General features: G+C 48.7%; 1 protein-coding gene across 1 annotated transcript; it reads left to right on the top strand.

The window, feature by feature from the left end:
* Positions 1-3645: 3645 nt before the first annotated feature.
* On the top strand, positions 3646-12680 carry LOC135910626 (uncharacterized). Its single transcript, XM_065442633.2, has 7 exons — positions 3646-3779; positions 6281-6353; positions 6509-6603; positions 8823-8924; positions 8998-9042; positions 10693-10746; positions 12379-12680. The coding sequence occupies exons 1-7, from the start codon at positions 3720-3722 to the stop codon at positions 12523-12525; spliced, it is 576 nt and encodes a 191-aa protein (XP_065298705.1). The 5' UTR covers positions 3646-3719; the 3' UTR covers positions 12526-12680.
* Positions 12681-12984: the final 304 nt, after the last annotated feature.

Raw genomic sequence — 12984 nt, 5'->3', positions numbered from 1 at the left:
ACCGCTTCGGTGGCCGCAGGCTAATGAATACTGATGCTTTGTGTCATAACAACGCATGCACTATTATGATGGGCCCCATCACCGTAGTGAGTGCCTTACGACGGAGCGTGCCGCCTCCGCAATGAATGCAGCGTTCTCATTGCTAGGAGACTGCTCCACATGTGTCTCCGCAAGTTTACTCTGCGTGGAAAAGCGCAAGCCTTACTGCGCGTCACATTGCACCGGCGCGGATGCTCAGGAGGAAGATCACGTGCCTCAAGAACTACGATTTGCTGATGCGCGAAGATTCGCTGGCCGCCAGTGGCTGCGGGCTCCTGGCAACGTAATGACTTTTGCATTCTTGATGACAGCAGAGCATTGCGAGCGATCGAACGCTTACGAATTGGCAGCTGAGCTATAAAACGACACCGAGCTGAAGCAACTTAGACAAATACAGCCATAAAAAGCAAAGGGAGGGTACGAAAGAAAGGGAAAAGCTATGTCTTTCAACTTCACCAACGGGGACGTCATGTACTTGACGTAGCAGGTCGATATCCATAACCTGCTCTGACCATACGACGACGGTTCGCGCCATGATGACTTGGCGCGAACCACCGGGAAGTTGTCGTTTATGGCTTTCTTACTTGCTTGCAATGTTAAAGAACCCGAGCATCTTTAAATTCTGCAAGGTTTAGCGTTCGCACAAAACACACTTCTAGCACCCAGTGGCCCACAGGTACATTGGTACATACCAAATGGCCCAGTAGCCCATACAGTGTCGTCACATACCGAGTAGCATCAGTTGCACATACCCAGTCGCCTCTTGGGTGCACATACATACATGATACATACATTCCCGGTGCACTTATGTTTGGACGGCATGATCTTCAGGATCATTCCACGAAAGAGGCGCACCCTATGCGGAAAAGTAAAGGGAAACTTTCTTAGAAATACATTGCCTTTAAAATAAAACTTGGAACAAACAAACGAACAGAAAGACCACCTGTAGAGTCCCAAGTGAGCGTACCTCAATGTAGAGATCGGCGACTTTTACTTTACCCAGCCTATCTGATCACCCACCACCCAGTAGCAGCACGGCGAGTTCAGAACTCCGGCGCATGGCGCCCAAGCAGGCGAGTACCGTCTGCGAGGAAAATCGAAAATAAAGTTGTTTCCATCCATCCATCCATCTCCGCACCCCACGCAGAACAGACTACATCACTGCATGACTGACCTATACAAAACATCATATTGCGAAAATTGCCATAGCACACTGGACGTACATCACTTGCTCTGGCCGTGTGGTCGGACCCACGCAAACAAGGATCAAGACTCCGCCAGGCTACAAGAAGCATTACGCCGCACGGACCTGGCGGGGCAGCTCTGGGCCGTCCAGCGAGCCCACGATACGGCCAGGGAGTTACAACTCCCGGTCCCAACGTGGGAGTAGCCCGCTCTATGGGACCTCGCGTCCCGTAGCTCGCAGGACCTTTCATTAAAGTTATTCAATCCACAAAAAAAAAAATCCATCTCCGCTGGATAACGCCATCAGGACGACGATGAAGACGGCGAGGACACAGGGTGGCTTTGCGCATACGTAAATGGCGCGACGCGTTCAGGTCGCAATTTTGTGCGAACACGTCACCAGCTGCGTTTACGGAGTCACACGAGAAGTTGCGGCTACCTCTCGTGTCCCTCTGAAATCGAAACTTGTGCTCGTCGCCATAAGTCATGCGCTGAAGCAAAGCCGGTTTCGTGCTGTGATGGCTAGGTCGTTAGCCAAGGCAAGACAAGATCCAAGATTCGTGTACCAGTGCTACATTAAAGGTTCTGTACGGAGAAATTTCACTTTCTCGGAATATTTCTGGCCAGGATTTTGAAGAAAAGGCAAAATGCACAAGATCGTGGAACGTTTAAACGAGCAAGGCAAACCGGTCGTTCAAGAAAAGAAAAAGAAAGGCAGAATGAGCGTATATCTTTGAGTTTACGTGTAACAATGCGTTAGTGAAGCGGTCAAAAGAGAGTGAGCGAGAGAGAGAGAGAGAGTGAGTGAGAGAGAGAGAAATGAAAAGGCAGGAAGGAAACCGTTGACAATTGTCTATGATTATTTTGTTGATTCGCGGTTTTCTTCTGATTGCTTTTTTCCCTCTCACAAAACTTTTGCCTCCTAAGCTCCAACGTTCAAATTGTTAATTCCTTTGTTTTTATGCACCTAATTTAACCTGGCCAATCCCCCACTGTGGGTATGCGCCACAACCACTCAGGACAACAACAACTAACGGCGATGCGCACAATTACATTTTCTTTCTATCTAGTTTTCTTTCTTTTTTGTAAAATTTGTTCCGGCAAATTTCTACCGGAAAATGTTGGATGTAATCACGTAGCTGCGAGTTCGTTTTCCCGCCACGGTGGCCACACCGTGGCCACCGCGAGGGCGAAATGCAAAAAAAAGAAAGAAAGGAAGAACGCTGCTGTATTTAAATTTATGCATACTTAGGGCATATCAAAGGCACATATTTAGGCATATCGCAGAACCCCACGCGGTGGAAATAAAAATCCGGAGCCGTCCACTGCGGCCTGAGATGCTGAAAATGTGTGCAGTCTCGGGATGCTAACCTCCATAATTTAATTTTACCTCCTTGCCCTCCGGCAAGCCGAAGATGCCGCCCGAGTCCAAGGACTTCAAGCCGCCACATGAGGCCACCAGAAAAGAAAAAAAAAAACTGCCGCACCATTCATTTCCATATTTCCAGACGTCTACGCTACCCCCAACTGCCGGTGCTGTGGCACTCACCCGGCTAAGCTTGCGCATATGCTGTGGTATTGCCCAGCACAGTACACACAGACTAACGCCACGACTCCCTCGTGACCCTGAATGTAGCGTCTGTCACACTCTCGAGACAACAGCTCACGTACTTTGCGTGTGCCCTCAATATGCGGCCGAACGAAGAACACTCAAATCTACAGTTGACAGCTTGGACTCCCGCCCCTTTTCAGAAGAAAACCTTTGGGCGCGTGGAGGACTGTTCACTGTGCCCAACGTGCCATAATATCGCTTTTTAACTTTTAAGTGAGACCGGTTTAGACGATCACCTCTAGAAGCTGTGAGACGTGCAGTTAGTGCGAAATGTGTTTGCGCAATAACTTTTTGTGACAAGATTACTTTTTGTATGGACAAGATTGCTCTTACGTTTATTGCGTCGACAGTGCGCACCCGCATATAGGACAACGTTCATATAGTATCTTATTGTACTATATCATAATCACCCGCCACCTACCTTTCCCTGTATTTCCCACTTCCCCTTTCCCTAGTGAGGAGTAGCAGGCAAGAGGCGCGCTCTCCAGGCCGACCTCTCCTCCTTTCTCTTCATTAAAATCTACTACTACTCCTCCTCCAAGACTCTCTCGTCGAGGTTGCATGGGGCTCTGCGGAGCTCCGCCCTCGACGACCAAACCTGGGCGACCCAGCACGCCCGCGAGGCAGCAGCGAGGCAAGCCCTCGACGTCCCTTCGTGGGAGGCTTAGGCCCGGCCATCATAAAGTGCTGGTTCTACAATAAAAGTTTATTCCTCCTCCATTCATTAATAAAGTTTCTTCTTCTTCTTCCTTGGTCCATCGCCTGCAGTGGTGGCACGTGCCATGCTTCTCGAAGACATAGAAGCAGAAGCAGAAGAAGATACCGCCATCGGAGAAGGACAAGACAACACACGACAAGAAGGAAATCCACTCCAATTCCGATAATGCCTGCTTCCCTCTTGGACTCTAGGAACTGGGTCAGGGGTCTGACCCTCGCTTTCACGGTGAGAACTGCACGATGATTCACCATAACGTACGCTCGACGATTAGCAGGGCACTTGTCGAAAAAGATAATCTAAGCCATGGCGTAGCGTCACGCAGTGTTGAGTGAATCGCGTCGAGTCCTCTGTGCCCCCGGTGTTAGCCCTTTCTCCGCCGACGTAATTCATTGCGTTAGCATAGGAGTGTCAATGCTGAAAAAAAAAATGGCTGTGGCTTAGCTAAGGTTAAGCCCAGGATGCGAAGCATACTAGCCTTTATTTTAGTTGTTGAACCACTGTTTAGCCTGGTGAACTACTGTTGCTTGGCTATACTTGGTTCGGCTAGACGAAGAAACAACTCATGCAGGCGAGCGCACGAGCTGAGACCTGGCTATGTAGCTACGCGGCCGCAAGCGAGCGCACGAGTTGAGCCTCCGCTTTTGCAGCTGTTATGACGTCATATGGTAGCTACGCGGCCGCGCGCGGCGCAGCAAGGAAGAGCGTGGTTGTGCGGCTAGTATGCTTCGCATAAAAAATGTGTATGGGTGTAAAGCGTGGGAAGCTGTTCACGTGTCAGAGGTAGGGAGGCGATGGAAGAGCGTAGAAAAGCGTGTATATGTATGTAGGCGAAGAGAACCTCTTCGGGCCACTGCCGTTGTCGCCGCTGTCGGTGTTGTGCTGCTCCGCTGTTCGACGGCGCGTTGACCGCATGCGCGCGCAATGTCAACGAGGTTGTCGAGAGGTTGTCGAGAGAAGCCGAGTGCGTTTGGCTGCAAAAACGACGAAGCGGACGCAACGACAAAAACAACGTACAGCGCGAAAGACAAGGACTGCGAAGACGACATACACAGCGCTGACTTCCAACAACATTTAATTGCGTTGCCGCATCGTGTGTATATATACAAGAAAGGGCATGCATCGCCGGGACTGCGGCTGCGTGCCCCTCTTTGAAGATACTGAAATTTTAGCGAGACACAGCTCGCAGCTCACTCGGGAAATTGTGGAAGCTGATTTCATCAGAAAACTTGGTAGTAATTGCGTTAGTGCCCCCTCTATCGCGTTGACCCCTGGTGAAGTCACGTATCTAAACAGATAGAAATCGTAATTTTTTTTATTTTTTTTTTCTGGTGACCATGTTCTTAGTTCAGTGACTTGCTGTTAGAACACCCCGTGCGACTGCCTTTCATTTTCTGCGCATGCCCTTTCTCGTATGTATACACACGATGTGGCAACGCAATTAAATGTTGTTGGAAGTCAGCGCTGTGTATGTCGTCTTCGCAGTCCTTGTCTTTCGCGCTGTACGTTATTTTTGATCATGAATTGCCAACTAGCTCAAGCAACCACACTAGTGCAACGGCAAAGTCCCGCTCAGTCGGGGATCCGTGGCGGAGCTGCAGGGCAGCGTTTCTGCCTTCCTCTGCTGGCACGAACTTTGGGCGCTACACCTTTCCCGCTGAGCTTGTATAACACTCGGCTGAGCGTAACAGAGGGTAAACGCGGAGCTCACGCTACCTTATATTTCAATGGGGGCCGACTATGGCAAACGCTATGGCAAATGAAACTAAACGTGTCTATCCACTTTTATATGCACCCATTTATAGTAATTTTCAGACTAATTATAACCTGACTAGATGCGCTGCCCATGACCTTTTTCCCCCTATAGCGCGCTAATTATGAAATTTGTATTTGTTAATTGTTAACCCCGCTGGATTCGCTGCCAGTAACAGTTTACACCATGTAAATCGCCATGTAGTTATAGAAAAGTGTCTCCAGCTTTCAAGGCAATTGGAGTGAATGTTTTCACTCATACATCAACATATTCATACTCGTTAGATACGTTAGCTGTGTCCATTAAACCTTTTCTTTTGGATTAGTACCAATTTACTCGATGTTCTATATTTGTTTTTACTGCCTTTCTTCCTGAATTTCAATTGGCTTACGTGTACTTGATCTGATACGTTCGTATTGTATATAATAATATTGCTTAATCATCTTGTATTCAGTTGCCTTTGTCGTTTGCGTTTGTTCATTGAATTACTTTCTAATTTGCCTGTTTAGTTGTCATAATTGCTGTTTACGGTACCATGGTCCAGTCTCCGATTTTGGCAATCTTTACTAATTTACCTGTGTTTTGGACTTTCTGAATCTCACGAATGAAAACGATGTCATTTGATATGATTTGACCCCTAACTGAGCAGGGGCGGTATTTTCTACCGGATGCGTCAGTGACTGGGGCGACAGCGCTTCTCACACAAGAATTGCTTTGCTGAGCTCCGCTCTATACGTTGCAACGACGATGCTCTTCGTCGGACAAGGAAATGGAGAGTGCCAGGGCTTTGACATAAGTGATGCTCACCTTACATTTGAGTTAAGGCAGCCAAAGCATCACTGTAGCCTGTCAGTTATCTTGTGCTTAACTTGTACGTCAAGGTCTTTTTCTTTTTAGTTTTCTTTATTTGTGCATCGCAGCTCGTTGATATGCCATGGCAGGTCACGCAGTATTTTGCTCCCCATGCTCCTTATAGGTGGTGATGGTTCTGGCCCTGGGGATACAGATGACCTTCATGTACAGGACAGCGATTCTGACCGACGCAAATAGTAAGCACATGTAGCGCCACCACCCCTTCTACTATGACTGCTACTACTACTAATAGTACTACTACTACTGCTGCTACTATTACTATTACTACTATACTGCCTACTACTACTACGAATACCAATAACTACTACTAATACAAATAATTGGCGCGCAGCACGCCCGCATGTCTGGATCTCCTGGGGCATCGGCTCTTTTCTGATGGCGGCTAACATCGGGTTCATCATCACTTGGATGGTCGCCGCAGCCAGGGTGCGTATACCGCTATGGAGAAGCATGAATTCACGATGAACTGGTACAACAACAAGAACAACAACAAAAAAAAAAGAACGCGGTCATACCAAACAAGGACGACTATGACACCACCAACAATAACAACATGCCGACCCGCCCCGATGGCTTAGCTGATATGGTGTCGCGCTGATAAGCTCGAGGTCGCAGGATCAAATCCCTGTGGCGGTGGTTTCGTTTAGATGGGTGCGAAATGCCAAAGACGCCCGTGCCCCATGCATTGGGGGCGCGTTAAAGATCCGGAGTCCTGTACTACGGCGTGCCTCATGATAAGATCGTAGTTTTCGCAAGTAAAACCCCAGAATCAATTCATTCACAACATGCAGATAGAAACAAAGTAAATCATATCGTGGTATGACCTCAATATGACCAGCGTACCCGTGACGCTTTAGGCAACCTTGAGAGATATCCCCTGATAAAAAGCGCAGTCTTAAAATGCATACCGATCCCGAAGACAGCGCAGATAGAAAAAAAAATAGAGCAGTCCGGCGCTTATGCTAATCCCCTTACCCGAGCGGCGACGGATAGATTGCCGCGCACAGTGCGCATGCGCCATTCTCGCCACCAACTCTCTCTCAGGTAGGCACTCTTTGATCGTTATAAAGTATAGGCTAAACCACTTTCCAACTTTTTTTTTTACTAGACAATAATATCATGGACATCTGAGAGTAGGATTACGTGTCTGCCCTGCACTATTCTTTTTTTATTGCGATAGCAATTATGTCGACACTCGAGGCTAATTTCCGCCGTCGCCGTCGCCGTCGCCGTGATGTTCCTTATAAAGCCCGGACCACACGTACGCTTGCGGACGCGCGCAAGCTCGCGTTCACGCGCCCACGCATGCGCAGATGGTGTGACATGGCTCGTACGCGTCGAAACGCGGCGTGAGCGCGGGGAACAGCTCCTCCCTGTTATCGCGCGCTTGGGTTGCCTCGCGTCTGCGCGCCTGGCTACGCACCTACGGCGCGGAACGTTCAACTCTCCGTGAAGCAGATTTATATCATGCAAGAAAGTGGTTCTTCTTTCCTTTATGCGCTGATCTAGCAGCTATAAAAATATAACAATTAGGTTAATAGATATCGAAGCATTTTGAAACACTATCGATAACAAAGTACGAAGCGGTGCCTACCAAGGCGTCTGTGAGTGAGCCCAGTGAGCGCGCGCTGTCGCGCGTCTTTGTGGATGCAAACCGCCATTACTCGCGAGGCGCTCAAGGCACTAGGCGCGCGGACGCGAGCTTGCGCGCGTTCGCGAGCGTACGTGTGGTCTGGGCGTAAAGAGCAAGCGCGATAGCATCACGGTCGCGCGCCGTTTTCTGTAGGCGCGAGCGAAAGCTTGTGAGGTCGAGACGAAAAGGATGGTGGCCTGATGCAGAGATGTTTTCTTGCGCTCCCAAGGGACGAATTCATGGACGGTGCGCGCTGTCTTCTGACGATCGCAAGGCGAGAAGCGGGGAGACGTGCGCGCGATAGCGCGGGTGTGGGGGTGAAAGGTGGCCGGTTAGTGCGCATATCCGTTCCTACTCCAGCTGCGGTGGCTTAGCAGCAGCCGCGCACGTCCTATCTTAGAGGCAATCTGTCGTGGGTTTGAATGCTAGCCGACCGAAGATAACTGATGGCTCTGTGCGCGCTGTGTTTTCGCGCGCCTCGTTTGCATTGAAGTGAGAGGCACCACGAAGGGGAGTTCGCTCACCGCTGTTGCCGCTCCTCATCACGCCAGCGTTATGATCGCGAGTGTCTGCGGTCAAAGAGTGAGATATATATTCGTGTTTACCTGTGCGCGCGTAACGATGTGCGTGGTAATTTAGTTAGCAATCTAACGTTTACAGCAGTTTAAGCAGCGATGAAGACGAAGACCGAACGCTAAACCCTTAATGTACCAAATAACGTTTTCTCTCTCTCTCTCTCTCCTAGTGTATGCCGATCTTTTCTTGTTTGCACCCTGTTTCTGTCTTAGCCTTTCCCGAGTAGTGTATTTGGATTTCGGAATATCCGACGCTAAAGAGCCGTGTACCCGTATATTTTCATTTTCTTTTCTGTTAAACTAAATATAGAGAAGCGTGAGCTGACATAATTCCGGAAGCGTCATCTGTTATTTGAAAATTCTTGTCGCAAGACAATAGTTGTTCAAAATGAGCCGGGGAACAGTGCGAAGCGACTTCTGCTCATATCTGCGCGCAGGACAACGTGCGATGGATGACGATAGGCCTGACGGGCGTTTCGGTGCGCCTCGTGGGCACGGTCATCTACATTTTCCTCCGCGAAGTGAAGGCCGAGCTATCGGTGAGACACTCAAGGCTACGCTACGCATCGCTGAGCTGTTCTGCTGTCTAACCACCGCGAAATCCTGTTTCAGGCGTGGAACCTTTCCGAAATGGCCGGCGACCATTCGCGTAAAGAGGTGAGCGCTCAAGACCCGTCTCGCGATGGTGTAGCATCTGGGGAATACGGCACAGTCGCACTGTCAGGACACAAAGCGAAGTTGAAAAAAAAAAAGGAAACGATAAAAGTGCGAATGATGGATTTGCAGTTCAGGAGGAGCGCGGTCGTGCGTTAGAAAAGTTAGGCAAGTCTCGCGCTTGCAATGTGAAGCGGAATAGGACAAGCTAAGGTCACACAACTTGACGCACAATGTCTGGATTAATCGAGGGAAGATGAGACAGCCACCCGTTCGTAGCAATTGCTGGAAAAGAAACCGTAACCGGTTCCTTGAAAGAAAAGCCTCGCAGTTGTAAAATTCGTCATGTTCCGAGACTCGAACCCGGGATTGCACATGGCATTGAAAGGACAGGGAGACAGGATAACACAGAGGGGTATCGACTCTCGTATACGGCTTGCATCTACCTGCAAGTTTTTCCCCGCTTCTGTTATTTACAATGTCATATGAGTGAAATTACCAACACCTAGTGGAGTCACGTCATGTAGCGGGACACTTCACACACAAAAAGAAGAAGCTTGCCTATTGGTATAAACACAAAGACAATTTTCTCGCAAGTACTAACGACAATGACGTCACTTCTTTTATGTAAAATATAGCCTCACTTTCTTTTTCTTTTTGCTAGGAAGTGTCGCTTTCTGCGCATAGATGGCGCTAAGCCTTATTAAACTCCGATGTACCGCCCTGTTTTGAGCACAGGGGCATCAGTCTAAGCATCGCTATACCGCGCTTACACACCTTAGCGCGACCATAATCAAGTGTGGACAACCCTCCATTAACTACACGGTGTCGAGCACCATTTCAAAGTCCCGTCGTGATATGAACAGTCACGTTGACCACCAAGTATGAATAAATTGATAGTGAAATAATTAAAGGGATAGCGATAATTAATTGATAGTGAAATTAAAGTGATAATTAATTGATAGTGAGGCGGTGCGAAATAATTGCCGTAATAAAATGAATGCCCGCATCGGTCCTGGTGATTACCATTGAACTACCATTCAAGTAAATTACGGCCAGACAAGATAAAAATAAAATAATCTACCGTTTTTTTTGTGCCGGAACCACAATCTGAATACGAGGCACACTGTGCAGCGAGCAACTCCCGGAATAATTAATGTTGTCCACACCAGCGGCGCTTCCTTATATGGTGCTCCTAAATCTAGGCGCAAGGGCGCGTTTTTTTTTGTCATTTTGCATTTCGGTTCCATCAATATGCGGACGCCTCGACCGGAATAGGATTGTCCACCTCGACCATGTGCAACGCGACATCGCCACTTAAGCTATCGTCGGAGAGGGTCGCCAGAGAAGTGCCGATGCATGTTACCTGAAAAACATTTGTGAACACGTGCGCGAGAAAAGAAAAAAAAAAGTAAATAAACGCCAGTTCTTACGGTGTTCGTGCAAGGGTCTGTCATTGCGGTGGTGCCTTTACACAACGATGGCCAACCAATTGCCCCAGCCATACATGTCGTCAGCACTTGCTTTAAACTTGGGTGTAACAATTTAATTCTGGTTTTATTTTAAATATTGGTGCTGCGGCTGTGCGTGTAGATGACATACCTGTCGCATTGCTTTTCGTAGGTTGATTGAGTATTTCTTGCATGTCAACAGCTTCTGTTTGAAGATGTATGGCTGTTTCCTGTTGGGTTCATGTTTGCGATAGAGGTGAGTACTCTGTTTCAGCTGTTCTCTTGTTTCGCTTTCTTTTTCATGCTGATAAAAAGAACAATCGCTCTCCATCGACTCCACCGATTCGTCCGCTTTTCGAAGCACAGACGATGATAGAAATTCACCGCGCTGACTTGTGCTCGCCTGCAGCGGTAATTCGAGCGCACGCAGATACACGGACCTGTAAAAAAAAATGGCCGCCCTGCGAATGCTATAAATGCAATTCACTCAATCGCGGAAGCCTTTGCGCGTTTCCGAGTAAGGGGGTGATCATTTGTATGCTTTCTGGAATTTCTAGTGATCGCCTGCTGCAAGTAATAAAATTCCAGTTCTTGAGCTAGAATACATCGCAGAGGCGGACATTAAGATTGCGCGAAAAGATCAAACGCTTATTCAACTAATGAAACGAAATGCACTAAAAAAACTGTTCAGTAAAAATAATAAACAACTTCTCGCAGATTTGTTGTAGAATGAATTGAAAGAAAACAATATCATTTAGAAGATGTCCAGCTCGTGTGCAACAATATATGAAGCACATCAGTGAGGAGATAATTTCCAACATTCCGCTTTCCAATACCAATAATGTTCACATCTCCATGCATGCGCATTGGTTATAAAAGCAAGTGGCTCTTAAGTGACTCAGGCTACATAGCTAATGTAACGTTGGTTTCACTCGTTTCGCGTCTCTGCATAACAAACAAGCAATCAAGGCGTCACAAACACCGAAATGTCATCTCTGTTCAAACGTAACGGTATGCATGTAGCATTTAATCTTGAAATGTGCACTACTATGCATGTTAACGTGATTACAGACTGCAATGCTTGTGCTTGAGGGAGCGCACTTTATTGCAGTATAGGGGTAAATCATGGAACATGATCATCCGGAGTTTATGAGAGAACTTCTTGTGCAAATTTGACTGTTGCTCTGCTGTGGCGCCTGCGTATTCGACACGTATGGTCTAGAAATGGACTCGTGCGAGGAGAGCCTCGCGTATCGGTCACAGGGATGGCCAATCCGCGCCCACCACCTTTGGCCACGGCGGGCCCACTAGGAACAAGGAAGAGAGCACGATTGCACACCCACTAGCTGAATCATAAGTATAGCATAATAATATTTGGGGTTTTACGTGCCAAAACCACTTTCTGATTATGAGGCACGCCGTAGTGGAGGACTCCGGAAATTTTGACCACCTGGGGTTCTTTAACGTGCACCTGAATCTAAGCACACGGGTGTTTTCGCATTTCGCCCCCCATCGAAATGCGGCCGCCGTGGCCGGGATTCGATCCCGCGACCTCGTGCTCAGCAGCCCAACACCATAGCCACTGAGCAACCGCGGCGGGTCTAAGTATAGCATGCAAGTTTTGTAGGGCGTCGATAAATGTAGCTTACGCATTTCATTACGCCCGTTTCTGTGCCCTACGGGGCCCATTCACCCTCGTAAGCGCTCGTATGACGTTTCACGCAGCCCTTTGCGGCCACGTACTCGATAGAGCCCACACGGGGTTGCTTCTTTTTTTTTTCTTTATCTTTTACGGAGAAAGGGAATTCGTTCACGCACAAAGCCCAGTTACCTGCAGAGCGCTTTGAAACGACCCCGCCCAAGACGCCCCGATGGTTTGTATTCGCAGTGTGGCTTCGTGGCCGCAATGGCCAGTTACACCGAGAGGTGCAAGGCGGCGATCGACGCTAAGGTGGAGGTGGAGGTGGAGAAGCCAAGAGAGAAGACTGGTGACAGCTCCTCCCCCGGCGCCCTCGCAGCTGGCACGAGCAACTGATGACGCTGTATACATGCATGTTAGAGCCAGTGGAGACGCCGCTGCTTCGACAGACAGCTCTTTCATATTTATTTGTGCTGGCAGTGGCCCAAGAAAGCCTGCCGAGCACGACGGACGTGCGAACAATTAAAGCGTGAATTGTTTCAACCTTGAAACCGACAGCTGAAGATGAGCAAGCATGCGGTCGTCGAGGCGCGCCTAAATGCGATACCGACTGCTCGTGGCATATGTGAAGGAGAGTGTGGCTTTGCATGGATGGATGGAGTAACTTTATAGAAAGGTCCTGCGAGCTACGGTGCGCAAGGTCCCATAGAACGGGCTACTTCCACGTTGGGACCGGGAGTTGCAACTCCCTGGCCGCATCGTGGGCTCGCTGGACGGCCCAGAGCTGCTCCGCCAGGTCCGTGCTGCGTAATGCGTCTTGTAGCCGGGCGGAGTCTTGATCCTTGTTTGCGTGGG

Source organism: Dermacentor albipictus, chromosome 2 (assembly GCF_038994185.2).
Source record: "Dermacentor albipictus isolate Rhodes 1998 colony chromosome 2, USDA_Dalb.pri_finalv2, whole genome shotgun sequence".
In the NCBI taxonomy this organism is placed as follows: Eukaryota; Metazoa; Arthropoda; class Arachnida; order Ixodida; family Ixodidae; genus Dermacentor; species Dermacentor albipictus.
Note: the sequence above shows the minus strand (reverse complement) of the source record. Positions and strands in the feature narration are given on the sequence as shown.